This window comes from Mesoplodon densirostris, chromosome 8 (genome assembly GCF_025265405.1).
Source record: "Mesoplodon densirostris isolate mMesDen1 chromosome 8, mMesDen1 primary haplotype, whole genome shotgun sequence".
Taxonomy (NCBI): Eukaryota; Metazoa; Chordata; class Mammalia; order Artiodactyla; family Ziphiidae; genus Mesoplodon; species Mesoplodon densirostris.
Window position 1 is genome coordinate 98,942,965 of NC_082668.1, and position 18,972 is coordinate 98,961,936.

The following is an 18,972-nucleotide window of genomic DNA, read 5'->3' on the forward strand; positions in this document are numbered from 1 at the left end:
ACAGCAAGATTTGCAGGGTATTCAAGGGCCTCATGCCAAGAAATATTTATCTTCCATTACAACCTTCTTTTTATTAAAGCATCCATTCTGTTCCCAGGGTCTATTTATTGTGCAGATATTTCTTACATTTCATTCCTGTGCACAGCACAATCCTAGTTGATGGGTAAATACAGAAACAAATGTGGTTTCTACGCTCAAGAAGATTATCTTCTAGGTAAGAAGAAAAGATACAGATACTTGTCAAGTAGCAGTTCAAGAGCTTCATCAAGAAAGTATAAACATGCTTGCAAAATAAAGAGTTCAGATCAGAGGTGCCATGAGTTCAGAAGGGCAGAACACCGTAGTGGAATTGAGATAGATGAATTCATGGAAGGGCAAGACAGGTGAGGCTGGGGCTTAAAAGTATGTGTTTGAGAGGATGAAGATGGAACCAAAGAACGGAGCATGGGAGAAAAAGGATTCAATCCCAATTGGTGATCTACTGAAAGGGGTTAATGAGACAGAAGAGAGTCCATGTTTATCATGTGCTGCTATAATCATCCGCTAACCAGTTGATTGGGGCAGTGACAACCTGATATGGTAGAATAGCCTTGGACTTGGTGTGGGGTGGCGGGAAGGGGAGATTGTCAGAAGACAGAGTTCGTCTCTGCTACACACCAGAGACAGGGTTTTGGATGAGAAGCTAGACTTTTCCTGTCTAATGTTTCTTCAAATGTGAAATGAGGGGCTTGAGTGTGATGGTCTCTAAAGACCTATCCAGCTCATAGCTTCTGAGGCTTTGATCCATTGTGCTGAAAAGAGAGTAAGTGGGGTAGTTGCAGAACAGAAAGTGAAGGGAGTATCAGGAAAGGGATTCTAAAAAGGTCCGGAAGGAAGCAGGAGTGACGGGCAGCACCCAGAAGTGGTGAGCTACGTGGAGGAGTGAGTCTAGAGAGGCATTTCTGTAAATGGTATCTGGGTCTGGCCCTGAGATTCTGTACCACTACCTTCGACTCCCTCTGTTAAGCAGACTTGTTCATTAACTACTTCCTTCTCTCTGCTGCACTCCCGTCACCGTCATCACCACCCCACCTACTCACCGTGTGCACCCAAATAGCAGAGAGTAGAGAGAACACAGAGGAAGTGGGTCTCTGCTTCTTTACTGTGGCGGTTCCTGGAGCTCTTGCTTTTCCCTTCTTGATTTGTGCGTTTGGAATCGCTACCGATGGTGGCAACTGCAACTCTGCTCCTTCGGTTTGCAGGTGCAAGGCCAATAGCTTGATGACGACATCCTTCAAATCTGCCCAGACACCCCTTGTGACAACATATTCAAGTATCTCCAGCTCTGTGTGGGATAGAGGAAAGCTTAGTTAGGAGTAGGGACTAAAAAGAGACCTAGTGAATGCAACTCGAGTTATCAAAAAAGCGGTAGCAGTTACAGGTTGAAGGGTCAGGGTCAGTACCCGAAGCATTTCTTTGTTTGCCAAATGCAGCCTTATGTGGGACTTCTATCAACACATATTTATTGAGTGCTTACTATGTGCCAGACATTGTTATAGATGCTGTAATTTTCTCTAAGATCTACATCTTTAGGATAAATGAAAATAAAATGGGAATAGGTTATGAAATACTAATCCCTTTTGAAGAAACTATTTCTGCTTCATGTGGTAGCACTTAGAACATTCACTGCTGTGAAAATCCATTAGCATCTATATTTTTTTCTGGCCTGGGCTCTATTATTGAGAGCTCCTCAATACATTTCGTTAACATTTTTCTTTAAAGTGACCCACCTAACTAAGATTTCCTAAGTATTACATGGATATGCTTGCCATTTATTTTTGTTCTGTGAGAGAAATGCCTCCTGCCGTTAAAAATCATCTTGTTAATATCTATCTCATCCCTTCGCAGGGTCCTCTATCCTCCGTCAATATATTAGAACCAGCTGCTGTACTATTTTGTGTCTCTAGATCTTTGCATAAGCTAGACCCCTGGCTGGGAATGCATTTCCTTGCATGGAAAATACCCATGTAATACTCTTCACAACCATTAAAAAATCTCCTTTGATCAGTTCTTCCATCCCAGTTATAGAGCGCTCATTTCCCTGTTTGGGGCCCAATGTATTCTGTACAAATTCCTATTATCCTCTCTCTCACATGGTATTCACAGTTATTTACTCAGTTTTCTTTTCCCAACTAGATTTATGAATTCATTGAGGACAGGGACCATGTCTTATTTGTGGTTATATCCTCAAGGTGTAAAGAAGAGAAGCTCAATATATGTCTAATAAATTAGATGAATGAATAAATGGATGAATGGGTGAACAGACAAGCAAATGATATATGCATACATACCTTCAATGGCTAGGAACACATTGTGCTAGTATTGTGAGGAATGAAAAGAAATACAAGCTGGATACTTACTTACAAGGTACAACAGCAATGCATTGGGATGCATATAGAGGTTCCTGAATAATATACCTTAAAGGAAGAAGGCTCCCCTTTCCCAAAAATGCAGTCTTATAAGAGTCTTTGTAAGTTGGAAGCAATTTTTTTAAGAGGCAGAATTCTGTAGTTAAAGAAAATTCAGCAGTTGAAGCGTTTCACTACTCCATCTGTGGATATAGTGGAAACATTTAGCTGCCTGCTGTCACGCTACCACTACCACTGACTTCTCAGCCTTAGTTTTCAAGGCTGACCTGAACTTAACATGTTCTGTGTTAGATTACTCAACCCGTCTGACTCACAGAAACTCACCTCCCTAACCACTGCTTGCTGCTTTCTCTTTTTGAGTTTGCCTACACCCAAAGCCGCTGTCAGATGTCATGGGGATGAGACCTCACAAGGTAAGTGAAAAAAAACCAAAAAACACAAAAAAACAGGAACAAATGCTTTTCAAGAGAGAATTTGCTGAAGGCAGTGGCCCAAGAATGATAGGAAGCACCACCTTGCAGGGTTTTCTATTTGGGGTATGGAAGGGCCACACAGCCCTGGTTTATGTGGAATCATAGATGGTGTGAGTGAAAAGAGGCAGGGCCCGGGGTCCCAAGTGCCGTAGCTGAAAAGGAAGCAGGCTATGTTGTCTAGACAAGAGGAAATGCTTTATTTTTTGAGGGAAGCTTATCAGGATTTTAAAAGCCAAATGATGCCTAGAAAACATAACTGAAGTTTTACTGATTCCTTGGTTTTTAGAAGACTTTCTTTTTGTTTCATTCTAAAAGTCTATCTTTAAGCACAAAATGCAAAGAAAACTTTATTAGATTAGTGATTCCAAAAAGATATAGTCCTGTTGTGCAGCAGACATCCTCTTTATTTAAAAAAATTTCCCCTCAGGAGTTTTAAACTTGGGGCAGAATCAATATCATGACTAAGACTTTTCTTAGTCTCCTTTTGGCAAATACAGAGTACGTGGCTGTTTAATAATCATCTAAAAATGCTCCAAGTTTCAATGTTGGAAATAGTTTTCTCCTGTGTTGTAAATATTAGATTATTCAGGGCTCCTTAAACCTGCTTTTTCACGAAAAGGCAACATAGATGAGAGAGACTTGTAGTTCTCGTTCTTCAAGGATTCGTCTCCATTGACCTTCAGGCCTTTTGTGCTTTTTCCAGGCTGCTCCCACTGCCCCCTTTTCTGCCCTCATGGAATGTAAGCTTTATCAATTAAGACATATCAATTAAGAAACGAAACCAGAGGCTTTGAGAATAGATTGGACAGTGGTGTTGAAAATGAGTTCCTTTTAACTTTGATTGTGATACAGTCTACACATTTTTACTGATATAAATTATTTTATTATAATTATAGTTGAGAGTCAGCATTTGGGCATATTTAAAAGACCTTCCAGCATAGAAAATTGTGTTTCGTGTTGATATGTTTTGGGCCTTTTAGCAACATATCTTTTCCAGTAATTTGTGTTATATTTGTGCAGATCTGAAGTGTCTAGTTCTGGCTCTGGCAACTGTTATCCCAGAGGACATTGGACCTGAGATTACACCAGAATTTCATTTTTTCTCAACTAGAGATGTGTTTTTTTCCAGTGTGTAACTGTGCTCTTTCTCGCTGCTGGTTCTAATATCCAGAATTCTCTCTGGGCTCAAGAGACATGATAAACTAACAGGAATATTTTGCATTTGTGTAGCTTTTACATACACATATTTTATTCTCTTAATACCTATTCAGGTTATGGGCATATTTTATAGAATAGCAAACCCAAATGGCTGACAAACTGCTGTATAGACTCTGGAACCCAACTGCTACATTTAAATTCCTAAACCACTGCTAACTGGTTATGTGATTTTAGACAAATTACTTACTAGCCATCTGCCTTAGTTTCCTCATCTGTAAAATAATGATTTCTACCACACTGGGTTGTTAAATGAGATCATTTATGAAGTGTTTAGAACAGTGCATGTTGTACAGTTTTGTTTTATGTTTTTGTTAATTCAAAAAGATACATGCACCTCAATGTTCATAACTAGAAAAGTACTAAAATCATTAATGGAGACATCCGCTCCTCATGGCTAGCGGTAACCTCCTTGTGACTAGCAGTGACCTTCTGCCAAAATGTGTCCTTGATTGAATGTATCTTCCTTCACCAAGATCACATATATGTAACACTAACCTCCTCCCTCACCTCTTCAGAGAGGCTCCTCAGACCTACCTGAGACGCTGTCTCCCGGGCTATAGTCCTCATTTTGCCCCCAAATAAAACTTAACCCACAACTCTCATGTTGTGCTTTTTTTTCTGTCAACAGGTTGTAAGTGTTGATTATCTAGGGAAGTGTGTGCAGGATGATTGTTGATCAGGATGTGAAAAGGGGAGCCAGAGGGCTAAAAGTTGACTAAAAGGGAAATAAAATGGTTGCTAGTGTGAGATCCAGCTGCACTTGCTTCTGCTAGACACGCTTACAGCAACTTCAGTCAAATCTTCCTCCATCCTACCCTCACCCTGACTTAATTTCAGGCTGTGACTCATGGTGGCTGATTTGCCCCAGACAGCTGCCCTCCTTCAGAATTCAGTGTTGATGATCTGGTAGAGGTTCCAGCAGTATACTCATGTCTTGTCTCTGCCCACCACTTGGAATCGTTTTACATTCCCTGAAAAAGATACTTGTTTTATACAATGTACTTTGCTCTTGTTTTTCATGCAATAGGTTCCTGATGCTCTTAAGGCTGTTACCAATCACCTTTGGAAGGGTTCTGAGGAAACAGTATGAAATTAATTCCTGATTGCTTAGGCTTTTGTGGTTCATTAGGGCCCTAACACTCCTGAGCCAGGGCAGTGTACCTGACAGGATGACAACAGTGATGTAATGGTGATGTGCTTCATATACGTAAGAAGAACTCTATGGAACCTGCTGACAGGAAGTTTGGGAAACAAAAGAGTTAGAAATGGTAAACATTCTGAAAATAAAGCAGCATTGTCTTAGAAAGGCAAGAAGGCAGAGGCAAAATATATGGTCTGAATCGTTAACAATACAATTAATGTCCAGAAAACCCATATTTTAGGCTAAGGATGTGTCCTCTTCATCATGGCTTTCAGTCACTTGAATTTTTATATTCATTATTCTGGTTGTATTGAGGCAGGCCTGGGACTTGGGACCCTTTGCTGCAGTGCTGCAATGCTTGCACTTGGACAAACATTTCCTCAAGCAACAAAATACAAAGAAACTGTATGGGACTAAAAATAACTGCATGCGCGTGCAGTTGGGGCAAATTCTGGACCAAAAGACACAAAAAGAACAAAAACCGGGCCTCCCTGGTGGCGCAAGTGGTTGAGAGTCCGCCTGCCGATGCAGGGGATACGGGTTCGTGCCCCGGTCTGGGAGGATCCCATATGCCGCGGAGCGGCTGGGCCCGTGAGCCATGGCCGCTGAGCCTGCGCGTCTGGAGCCTGCGCGTCCGGAGCCTGTGCTCCGCAACGGGGGAGGCCACAGCGGTGAGAGGCCCGCATACCGCAAAAAAAAAAAAAAAAAAAAAAGAACAAAAACCCCAACTGCCCCTTCTGAAGAACCTGGAGCAAAAACAGGGTTTCGGGAGCAAAAGCGGGGTACTGCACATGCCCCCTGCACAGAACACCACCTAAGGGGTTGGCAAAACACCTAAGCCACCCCTCCAGTCCGACCCCTGGACTCACCCCTACTCTCATCCCATATAAGGAACAAGCTTGTCCCACCCCTACCCACCAGGGAGTGAGCTAGCAAGGGAACCTGTTGTTGGTTCTCTCTCCCCGCTGCTGCAGCAGGGGTCCCAGGAAAGCCTTGCCTGAATTTCTTGTCTGGCCTTTAGTCAATTTCTATTGATTGGGGAAGGCCAAGAGCCCTGGTCAGTATCAGTATTTTCTACCAGCTCTAAGGGTGGGATTATGTACCACATTCATAGAATGACATTGGATGGCAATATTCAGGCACCTATCTTGTCTTCACTTTAAATAGAATAATTTAAGAATACGAATTCTAAACTTACACTCCCTGAAGGCAAGGTAAAGATTTTATAGTGGTATTTTATTTTATTATTTTTTTCATAGTGATTGATTTTAGAAGATACAAATGGGTTTGCTACAATATGTGTGTTACTACTTCTATCTTTACAGGGTTTCTAGTGTCCACTGAAAATAATTACACAACATGAGAGTTGGGAGTTAAGTTTCATTTGGGACAAAATGAAGATGATAGCCTGGGGACAGCCTCTCAGATAGCTCTGAGCAACTGCTCTGAAGAGGTAAAGGGGGTGGTCAGTATATATATGACTTTGGTGCGGGGGAATACTTTCAATTAAGCACACATTTTGGCAGAAGGTCACTGCTAGTCACGAGAAGGTGGCTGCTCGTCAAGAGGAGCGGATGTTTCCATTAATGATTTTAGTGCTTTTCTAGATATGAGAAGATGCAAGAATTTGCGCTCATAAAATCTTCTCCTGAAAATATCTAACTATCTGAAGGCCTGCTCTGCCAGGTTTTCCCAGAACACAGAGTGCCTCATTCCTGATCTCTGCCCTGAATTCCTTTCAGGGTGTGTTGAAGGTCAGCAACTGCAGTGACTAGTGACCTAATCCTTGTAGAGGCAGATGGCGAGTGACAATTTTTATCTGGCACTAGTTTACTACTGTTTGAAAGATGAATATCAATGGTATAACTTAGGAAGAACATTAAAAGTTATCCTAGTACAATAAAAAACTGGACCAATATATAAACCATTTTGGACATTTTAAAATTTATTCAAAACTTATTTTTTGAGAGGAGAAAAAGATGTTTAAACCCTGAGGTTGGGAAAAAGAAATCTTAAAGAGTATTTTTCTGAGCTTTAGCTTTTCTTTGAGTGGTTTCCTCCCCATCAACATATTTACAAAACCAAACTCTTTCCTTTTCTCAAAAAATGCACCTACTGTACAGAGGAGAAGTAGGGGAGTGGTAGGCTAATGCAGTGTGAGAATTCTGAGTTTCTAACACACGAGCAATTAATTGTTTTCTTTCCCTATAATGCTGGGCTTTGGCAATCACTTGTTTAGGACAGAAGTCTTTGGATCATGTGAACTGGCAGAGTGTAAAAGAAATACATAAATAAGGAAAGGCAAATATCCTTCTTACTATCCTTTTTGAAGAAAATCAACAGTATGTTAAAGAGCAGTAGGTCAGATACAGCTCTTCCTGTGATCTCAGGATCAACATTTTACTTTCTGTTGCTTTAAGTTAACTCTTCCGAAAAAAAATTGGGGGTGGGGGGGCGTTGCAGTGTTCTTTTCAAAATTAATGAATAGGCTTCTTGAATAATCAAAACGTGCTGAAAGCCCTTGCTCTGAGAATCCTGTGGGAAGTTTCCATCTGTTGATTAGCTGAGAAGCTTACTTTCAGTATTAGCGTGCAACGGTCAGTTGCCTTCTGGTACAAGTCAGTGTAGATAATTAGTCATCAGCTCAGTAATTCTTGACAAGACAGGTTTCTACAGAGAGGACCCAGCCCTCCCCAGTACCTTAGGGTTTTGCTTAATTGTAAAGTCTAACATCTTTACCCTTTTTAAGATCTTGAAACCTAAAACAATTAAATAATGTACTTCAATCTTATTAGTGGAGAAAATCAGTGGTAGAAAATGTATTGACTAACTACAATGGCCTTTCATCCTGGACACCGAGAGTCACCCTGGACAATCGTCACAGTAATTGAAATAAAAGCCTTCGTGGGCTCTTCCCCGTGTTATAAATGTGTCTGCCAAGCAGTATGCTCAGAAACTTATTAATGGACAGCTGATTAAGATAATGTTCTTTATAAATGTCGTTGACGTGCCAGCTCCATACTTGCAGTCTCTCTAAGATTTATAATTTTCTGTTCTCATCTTCAAACTACATGAATATAACCCATTTCTAGTAAAGCTTCATCAAAGAATAATAAACAGAATGTCTTTCTTTTAACTGTACATATGCACTGATGTTATCTGCTACTTTGTAAGTAAGAGGAACTATTGAGAGAGAAATAGTTTTAAAAATAATTTCATGTGGACAGCTCACTAACTGTTTTCATGTGATGCAGGTGTATAAATGATCACAAAAGTAAAAAAATAAGAAAAACAGGCGTGTTACTGAGCGATATGCAAATGATTTTACAAGTGAATGTAGTCATCATTAAAATAAGCATTTAAAAATTCATAACTAAAAACTTATGTGTAGTAAAACTTCTAATATTTTATGACCCACACATCATTTATCTTATGTACAAATTAATTTGAATAAATGTTTAATTTCTGTATCATCTCTTAATCCCATTCTCTCTTTTATATTCTCTCTCTCCACACACACACACACACACACACACACACACACACACACACACACCCCTGCCCCTTTTTGCTTTACCAAATGCACACATGGAATATTTTGATGGACATTAAAAGATTGAGGTCCATATTAAACTTCAGATAATAACAGCTACAAACACAGATTTTATTTAGAAAACGCAAAGAAAGTATTTCTAAGAAATGAAAAGATAGTTGATTATACAGGTTAATTTTCTATGATTACAGAACACATGGATACAAATTATATATACTCTATTCCTCATAAACTGTGATTTTGCTGAAGAATTCCTTCAGTGAATAATTTGATTTAGAAATGAAGAGAAATTTGCTTTTGTGACAATAAGACAAATTCTTCCATTAGTGGCACCTACAAGAATAAAGCCTTTCCAAATCCTCTGGGTTCCCTAAACACTAAAATGGACCTCACTGTAGATATATCTTGGGTTTGGTCCAAAGAGGTTTATACCGTAAGTGTAGCACTTAAGTTGCTTTATCTAGAACAGTAAGAAGTCACAAACACTAGGAACAGAGCTTCTCTAGGCTTCAGCACAATGCTGTATCCTCTGGTTGCAAATTATACTTTAATTTACTTTTGTTTACTATCAACTAAACAGGATGTTGATGAAATTCATGTAGAATGAGCCCTGGCTCTGGGCCAAGTGGGAAGTTCATACCCTTTCTTAGATTTTACTTTCGAGTGCCTTTTCCTACAGCTTTTATATACTGCTCAGTAACTGACAACCACAAGTTTATATTTATTTTTGTTTGTTTGTTTGTCTGAAAACTACCCCTCAAGTAATTCTGTTGCGAATTGGAGCTGATTGTCTAGTTGTCACTTTACACAGTATTGCAACATAGTTATGGTAAGGTTTATTTTCTGCTAACAGACTTACTTATTGTTGAGCAGATATGGCTTCTAAGCCATTAAGAATTACATATTTTCGGGCTTCCCTGGTGGCGCAGTGGTTGAGAGTCCGCCTGCCGATGCAGGGGACACGGGTTCGTGCCCCGATCCCGGAAGATCCCACATGCCGCGGAGCGGCTGGGCCCGCGAGCCATGGCCGCGGAGCCTGTGTGTCCGGAGCCTGTGCTCCGCAACGGGAGAGGCCACAGCAGTGAGAGGCCCGCGTACAGCAAAAAAAAAAAAAAGAATTACATATTTTCTTGACCTGAGTCTTTCAGGTCCAGTGTGAGCTAGCCGAGAAACTAAAGTAGGCAAGGGTGTTCTGGCTCCAAGAGGGAGAACAAATGAAAATGCAAATAATTTAGGAGGCTGAAGGGAAAAACATGGATGGATGGGGCTAGGATTGTCCAAGAAGAGGGAAGAGACTGAAAAGGGTAGAAAATAGAAGCATGCAAATTCAAAATTTAAGCTGAGAACAAAAACCTCAGGAACTGAAAAGGATAAGCCAGCAAAGTAAGATGAGGTAGGACCCCAGAAGCAACAAACAAACAAACAAACAAAACGGGAGTTGTGAAAAGAATGGAGCCATCTGTAGTGTCAAATGTTGCAGTGAGCTCAAGTAACAGGAAACTAGAAGAGTGCTCAGGGATGCTGGGGACCGTGATTTCATGGTGGACTTTGAGAGAGCATTTTGAGAAGACTGATTGGCTGAGAAGGATGGGAAGTGGAGCCAGCGAGCATAAACAACACTGATGGAAATATTTGGTAACGGGCGGGAAGAAGCAGAGTGAATAGTTTGAGATGGAGAGAAGACTGAGGGAAGAGATACATTGGATTTTTTGGTTTTTAAAACTAAAACTCCATTTCTGATATAAATATGAGAATTTAAAAAGCTCCTGGAGTATTTAGAACGTTTCAGGGCTTTAGCTTTAAAATAACAAAATAGAAATAAACCAACGGACGAAGTTAATTTGGTCACTTGAAATAATTTACATTAGGCTTAAACACAAAATTTACGTATTTTAAAACTCTAATCAACTTAGTTTAGGATACACTGACACATATCTCATAAATATCAATTAAAATGACAATGTTGGGCTTCCCTGGTGGTGCAGTGGTTAAGAGTCTGCCTGCTGGTGTTGGGGACACAGGTTCGATCCTTGCCCTGGGAAGATCCCACATGCCACGGACCGGCTAAGCCCGTGCACCACAACTACTGAGCCTGTGCTCTAGAGCCCACGAGCCACAACTACTGAAGCCCGTGTGCCTAGAGCCTGTGCTCTGCAACAAGAGAAGCCACCGCAATGAGAAGCCTGCGCACCTCAAGGAAGAGTAGCCCCCGCTCGCCGCAACTAGAGAAAGCCCACGCACAGCAATGGAGACCTGACACTGCCAAGGATAAAAACAAATAAATTTATAAAAAAAAAAAAATGACCATGTTCGCATTTTCATTTCTGTGAATACCTTTATGTTCTGTATGCTGTTGATGACACGTGCCAAATATAATGTTGTTAGTTGAACATTAAATAAGTGAGAATGCGATATATCTTTAAAATATGCTGGCATATTTCATAGAAATATAAGAAATATTTTTACTATAATAATTTTGAATAAAACCTTAAAAATAATAGCATTAAGGAAAAAACAAAAGATGACTTCTGTCAATTAAGATCAATAATAATCATGTTAAGTGCTATGGACTAATGAATAGGAACAAGGAAAAAAGACACAGTAATTGTTAAGTTATCTTAAATGGGTCTGCATTCCTATTGGTTCAGCCTATAGTGAATAAAATGATGATCAGATGCTTTAAACTTGATGTGGGTTGGATTTAAACAATTTAAGAAAACCAAAGAATGTGTCATGATCCTCTTCATCCTAAACTTCTAAATTTTGGTGTTTCTTATGGCAGCATCCTAGGTCCCCTTCTCTTTTCTGACTAATCCCTCCCTAAGTGATTTCATTCATTCCCAGGGTCTGAAGTACCATTTACACGCTGATGACTTCCAAAACTTCTCTCTCTAGCAAATGCCACTTCTCTAAGCTCAGGTATCTATTTTCTCTTTCTTCCCTTCGCCTTCTCCTACTTCTCCTCCTTTTTCTAACAGCTTAATTGAGGAATAACTTGACATACAGTAAACTGCACATATTTAAAATGAAGCGTTTGGTAAGTTTTGTTTTGTTTTTGTTTTTTTGAGGTACGCGGGCCTCTCACTGTTGTGGCCTCTCCCGTTGCGGAGCACAGGCTCCGGATGCACAGGCTCAGTGGCCATGGCTCACGGGCCCAGCCGCTCCGCGGCATGTGGGATCTTCCCGGTCCAGGGCACGAACCCGTGTCCCCTGCATCGGCAGGCGGACTCTCAACCACTGCGCCACCAGGGAAGCCCCATTTGGTAAGTTTTGACATACATATTTGCCCAAGAAATGATCACCACAAACAAAATGGTGAACGTAGTGATCATCCCAAAAGTTTCCTCGTGCCTTTTCTAATTCCTCCAATTTCTTCCGCCCCCTAACTGGTCCCCAGGCAACCGAAAATCTGCTTTCTGTCACTAGGCATTGGTTTACATGTTGTAGAATTTTATATAAATGGAATGATTTAATATAATGTACGGAATCTTCCTATAGTATTTAAAGGGTTTCAGGGCTATAGCTTTAATATGACAACATAAAGATAGACAAGGTTAATTTAAACAGCCATTTGCAAAAATTTTTTTCATCTTTTTTTGGTCTGGCCTTTTTCACTCATCCTAATTATTCTGTGATTCATCCATGTTGTCGTGTTTATCAATAGTTCATTCCTGGGGCCTCCCTGGTGGCGCAGTGGTTGAGAGTCCGCCTGCCGATGCAGGGGATACAGGTTCGTGCCCCGGTCTGGGAGGATCCCATATGCCGCGGAGCGGCTGGGCCCATGAGCCATGGCCGCTGGGCCTGCGCGTCCGGAGCCTGTGCTCCGCAACGGGAGAGGCCACAACAGTGAGAGGCCCGCATACCGCAAAAAGAAAAAAAAAAAAAATAGTTCATTCCTTTTTCTTGCTGAATAGTGGTATTGTATGAATATATCACAATGCATTTATCCATTCACTTACTGATGAGCATTTGAGTTCCTTCCAATTTTTGGCTATGACAAATAAGGCTGCTATGAACATTTGCATAAGCCATTGTATGGACGTGTGTTTTAATTTATCTTGGGTAAATACCTAGGAATGGAATGGCTGGATCATATGGTAGGCATATGTTTAAATTTCTAGGAAGCTGCCAACCTGTTTTCTAATGTGGTTGTACTGTTGTTATTCCCACCACCAGTGTATGAGTGCTTTAGTTATTCCTCATCCTCATCAACACTTGGTATGGTCAGTATTTTAATTTTAATAGCTGTGTACTATTATATCCCTAGCAACACATGATGTTGAGTGTCTTTTCAGTGCTTATTTGCTATATGTATATCATTTTTGGTGAAGTATCTGTTCACATCTTTGGCCCATTTTTTAATTGGGTTGTTTGTTTTATTATTGAGTTTTGCGAATAAATATATTCTTTTTCTAGGATATATTTATATCTAAATATACATTTTTTTCTAGATACAGTTTCTTTAGCAAGATATATGATTTGCAAATATTTTTTCCCAGTCTATGGCTTGTCTTCATTCTCACCTCAGGGCCTTTCAAAGAGCAGACATTTTCTCTCTCTCTCTCTTTTTTTTTTTTAACATCTTTATTGAAGTACAATTGCTTTACAATGGTGTTTTAGTTTCTGCTTTATAACAAAGTGAATCAGCTATACATATACATATATCCCCGTATCTCCTACCTCTTGCATCTCCCTCCCACCCTCCCTATCCCACCCCTCTAGGTGGTCACAAAGCACTGAGCTGATCTCCCTGTGCTATGCGGCTGCTTCCCACTAGCTATCTATTTTACATTTGGTAGTGTACATATGTCCATGCCACTGTCTCACTTCATCTCAGCTTACCCTTCCCCCTCCCCACGTCCTCAAGTCCATTCTCTACGTCTGCATCTTTATTCCTGTCCTGCCCCTAGGTTCTTCAGAACCATTTTTTTCTAGATTCCATACATATATGTTAGCATACGGTATTTGTTTTTCTCTTTCTGACTTAACTTCACTCTGTATGACAGACTCTAGGTCCATCCACCTCACTACAAATAACTCAGTTTCATTTTTTATGGCTGAGTAATATTCCATTGTATATATGTGCCACATCTTCTTTATCCATTCATCTGTCGATGGACACTTAGGTTGCTTCCATGTCCTGGCTATTGTAAATAGAGCTGCAATGAACATTGTGGTACATGACTCTTTTTGAATTATGGGTTTCTCAGGGTATATGCCCAGTAGTGGGATTGCTGGGTTGTATGGTAGTTCTTTTTGCAGAATTAAGTTCTTCTAATAGATTGCATATATAGATGTTTAGCCATACTCTTTTATCAATTCTTTAACAGTAGAATTTTATATCCAATTTACATGCTTCAAACATCATCTTTCCTATTTGTTACAGTAAGGTCTTCTATCCAAATATCCACTTGTACACTGAGAGCTTTAAGAAAAAACAGGACACAGAGGGAGTTTCCATTTTTAGCAGCAAGGAAATATCACTAACCCCTTTTAACATACTGAATTCAAGTCACTATCAGGGGTGAGTACACCAGTACACCACAAAGTACCAGGTACAAAATTCCTAGTTCATTTTTAAATTAATAAGTTGAAATTACCCCTGCCCCCCACTCCATTACATCGCATCTTTTTATAAACAGAAAACATTTTGCTATTTTATACATAGGCTAGCAGGCTTGTTTCAATATGAAAGTGTTAATTCATTTACAGATTTTTTTTAATCAGTTATGTAGTGCTACAATAAATGTCCAATAATCTACATAGAAACAAGCTTTGATGATGAAAATGACAAAGATTGAATAAAACTATCGATTACCTTATCTTATTTACATATAAAGAATAGATACCCAATGGTGAGGAAGAGACAGAAATCGGACAGATACTCATAGGTGTAAAAATTACATCTACCTCTGAGCTTATACTGTAAATGAGACATTTTAAATAGTCCTGTAGCCCATGCCTATTTTTTCCTAGGAAAAAGAAAAGCTGCCTTCATGACATCCTCTCTTGTTGCAGATTTCCACAGTGTCACTTGAACTTTTAGTCAGAATCTTACTTTTTTCGAAAAATAAAGAAAATACTCCCTGCCCCCCAAGTTACCTCCCTCCCCTGCCAAAATCCTTCTGGATTCATTTTCAGTGCCAGGTTGCATGATCAGGTCCCACCTCCTGGGTTTTTTTTGTCCATCTATTGATCAGTTAGTTTAGAGTGAAAAACATGAACCAGTTCTGGAACTGCTACTAGGAGGAACACAAGCTCTTCACTACAATCACACTGTAGGAAAGTGGTAACTCAATTCATCCCTGGTGCCGGGCCTCCAAAACTGAAAGAACTTGGCACAACTGGAGCACTGAATTTGTATCCTCCATGCTTCTCAATCATTTTGGATTCATGGGCTGCTCTTCTTTGATCAGCTAGAGTTGCTATATCCTGTAACTGTTTTCTTTGTTCTTCATTAAGACCATGAGTCAGAGCCTGATACCACACGGGATTACGTGTTTGTATAGTTTGAAATATAGCTTTAAATATCTGATACTCATCAACAGGGTTATCTTCATCATCAATGATCGTGGAATAGCCTTCCAGGGCAGTTTCTTCAGCATCATCTTCTTCCCAGTCTTCATCATCTCCATCTTCGCCCGCTTGCTTAGCCAGGATCTCCAAATATTCTTGTCCATCTTCATCAATATCATCTTCATCACTCCCCAGTTCCTCCGATTCATCATCATCATCACTGTCATTCTCGTGTTCTGCATGGCAGGCATATGCTCTTTTTAATCCATTAAATAAAAGAATAAAAGCTAGTAAAATCTGTCCAGAAACCTGATTTAAAACTTGTGGTATTTGTTCCATATCAATAAGAGCACATAGGCCCAGAACACACATCTTTCTGTCGTGAAGCCCCAAGAAACAATCAACATCATTAAGCCACTGTGTAATAAAATGATTTGTAACTGGTTCAATATTATTAGGGAAGTGAAGATTTTCTACGGTGTTGAGAAGTAGGTGTGGATTATAATACAAAGCTGCAACGGCAACTTGCAGACACATTGTTCGAAGTTCACTTGTCTTCACCTCTCTTGTCAGTCTCTCTAAAGCTGCTTCCACGAATAAGGGAATACACTGGTCAGTGCCACGCCCTTTGCACTGCAGAATGATCACCTCTAACAATTTTGCTGCATGACATTCTGCATCTTCTCCTGCAACTCCTGTAAGAACCTTTTTGCACATACTGTATATCATTTCAAGGTACTTGGTATCAGACAGAAGTGTGTCTGTATCAACTGTTAGGTAATTATGAAGCAGAGCCATCATATCTGTAAAGTAATCAAAGCCATCTTGCTGAAAAACCTCAAATACCAGAGGTAGTAGCTGCCACATCTGTGGAGACACTTGTTGACATGTCAAACTATGTGCTAAAGAGAAGATCTCCTCATAGAATTCTAAGACATGCTGTTGTAAAACAGTTCCAATGACCTGTAAGCAGATTCCTTCAAGCTGCTGGGTTATTTCTTTATGATCTTCAACTACACTAAGAAGTGTGTCGATGGTATTCAGGATTCCCATAGCAGTAGCTGCTTTGTCATCACTTCCTTCTTCATCTGGCCCAGTCTGGATTACTTGATTAAATGTCATTGCCAAATGTTGTATCATTTCTACTGCAATAGGAGTAACTTCTTCACTGTCTCGCAGATCATTCTCTGAATTACACTGGTAAGATCATCATTTTCTGTTTCTCTTATAATATGAAGAAGAGCCTGCATGACAGGTCGGATGAATGGTGTGATGTATTCTTTAGCGCTCTCTTGATTGCTGATCAGCACTTGAAGTGCAATGGCAGCTTCCACTTTAAAAGGCATTTCCGTATCATCAATCAGACATCTTCGTGTCAGCTCTAGGGCTGTTTTCAGGTTCTGGTCACTTTTGAATTTCACTTCACAAAAATAGTGAAGGATCCAGCAAGCCCTCGCTCTCATGTAGCCTAGTTCACTGCTGAAGAGAGGGAATACATAATTCTGCAACATATATTCCATCTAATCTTTGTAGAACTTTTTCTTCAGAAGTATTTCAGCTGAAGAGCCAATCATATGCAGGGCTCCATCTTTTTTTCGAGGATCAGCATTTAGTTCTGTAAGAATCTGGTAGCAAAATCCCATAGTCTTTTGTAGTACCTCTTTCCTCTTACTACAAGCTGTAAACAAAAGTGTCTGGGCAGCAGTGGTAGGAGAGGTGAAATCCTCAAACACATCAAACTTCATGCGTATATATTCACAGGGGTCTTCTTGCCAAAGTTCCTCATCAGCATCTGTATAGCACATCAATGGAAAAAATAACATCTTGGATAATGCCTTGTATATGAGGCTTCAGATTCTTCCAGGTGAGAGCATGAGAAGCTCCTTGATTAATATAATTTAATGTCTGTTGTAAAACTCGAGGAGCCATATATTGCTTCTCCTTGTACTGATATAACACCTTCAATAAAACTTGTTGGACATCAACAGCAAATGTCTTCAGAAATACTTCAGCAAATTCATTATACTCCTTAGAAACATTGCCAGGGCTTCCATATCTTTCAAAAAGCCTTGCTGGGCTTCCCTGGTGGCGCAGTGGTTGAGAATCTGCCTGCCAATGCAAGGGACATGGGTTCGAGCCCTGGTCTGGGAAGATCCCACATGCCGCGGAGCAACTAGGCCCGTGAGCCACAGCTACTGAGCCTGCGTGTCTGGAGCCTGTGCTCCGCAACAAGAGAGGCCGCGATAGTGAGAGGCCCGCGCACCACGATGAAGAGTGACCCCCACTTGCCACAACTAGAGAAAGCCCTCACACAGAAACGAAGACCCAACACAGCCAAAAATAAATAAATAAATGTTAAAATAAATAAATAAATAAATACTCCTGTTCTCTGTTTTTTTAAAAAAAAAAAATGGTTTGCCGGAAAACCTTCAGGGAGCGCAAGGCTTAAAAAAAAAAAAAAAAAAAAGGCCTTGCTAAGATATGTGAAGCCCGTTTCTTACATTTCCACCATGGTAACTCAGGTCTATCATCTTCTTCAACTTGAAGTGTTTCATTAGGTACATCCCTGTTCACAACAGTCGTTAAAATTTCTATCCATTCTGTCAGGTTCTGTTGGTTTATCAGCTCCAGTGGTAGTGTATACTGAACAGGAGCATAGAAGATCTTGAAAATTTGTTTCTGGATGAGGACAGATTGATCAGACTGATCAGAAAGAAGCTGGATAAAACGGTCCTTTAGAACTGGCAGGAAATATTGCATTGCTGCTACCAATGGACTCCGTTCCTCTGGTTTCTTATACCAGAACTACAACTGGCACTCTGACAGAGGCTGGAGCAACAGCTGGAACATTCCTTAGCAGGAAGATGGGTAGTCATAATTTTTCACAAGCTGATAGAGGCAAAGAAGAATTCCTAGCCAACATGCACTGTTATCAGACTGAAGGTAAAAGCCAATTTTGTCCACAATGGTAGTCCAGCAACTTGGATAATCATGTTAGATGATATGATGAATGCATGTAGTACTTTGTACCCTGATGAGCTCAGGAGAGTGGATAATGACTTCTACAATATTTACTCAAATACAATGTTTATCTTCTTCTGGAATAGTATAAGGGGATATATCCCCTGGTGCCATTTCCCGATCAGGCCAATACTGTGTTATCATATTTTTCAAATAGATAACACCTGCCTGTCTCACAGGTAAATCCAGTTGTTCTGACATAGTAATCTGAAGCAGTGTTGAAACAAAATTCAGAGACTTGTGTGCTTCATTGAGCTGGCGCTCCATGGCCTCACGCAGGGCTGGGTCCATGGTGCCCCGCAGGGCTTCGATAATGGTGTTGGGGTCCATCACAGGGCGGACGCAGTCAAACCCGGGGCTCGGGTGCTACTGGCCCAGGAATAGTGCCCCTCACTGCACACATGGACTCGCCGTGCTCCGCAGCAGCAACCACCGCCAAAGGAAAGAGAAGCGCCAAGACCACGGAGAGAACCTCTTCTCCTCAGCATGGAGGCGGGAGATGCTCCAGCCACTTCCTGTCGGTGCGCCCGTGGAGCCCTTTGGGAGATGTAGTCCACTTGGGCAGTCCGCAGCCCATGTGGCCCTGAGTTGTCGCTCCTACAGACAAGACCTGCTGGAATCCTCTTAAGTGTCACCCAGAAA

At 40.6% G+C, this 18,972-nt stretch overlaps 1 protein-coding gene across 1 annotated transcript; it reads right to left on the reverse strand.

The window, feature by feature from the left end:
- Positions 1 to 14,986: 14,986 nt before the first annotated feature.
- On the reverse strand, positions 14,987 to 18,696 carry LOC132495365 (importin-7-like). Its single transcript, XM_060107221.1, is given in 5 exon segments — positions 14,987 to 16,481; positions 16,484 to 17,123; positions 17,125 to 17,377; positions 17,780 to 18,109; positions 18,182 to 18,696. Coding segments are annotated over 5 exon segments (3,096 nt in total). The 5' UTR covers positions 18,661 to 18,696; the 3' UTR covers positions 14,987 to 15,087.
- Between the last annotated feature and the right edge of the window lie 276 nt (positions 18,697 to 18,972).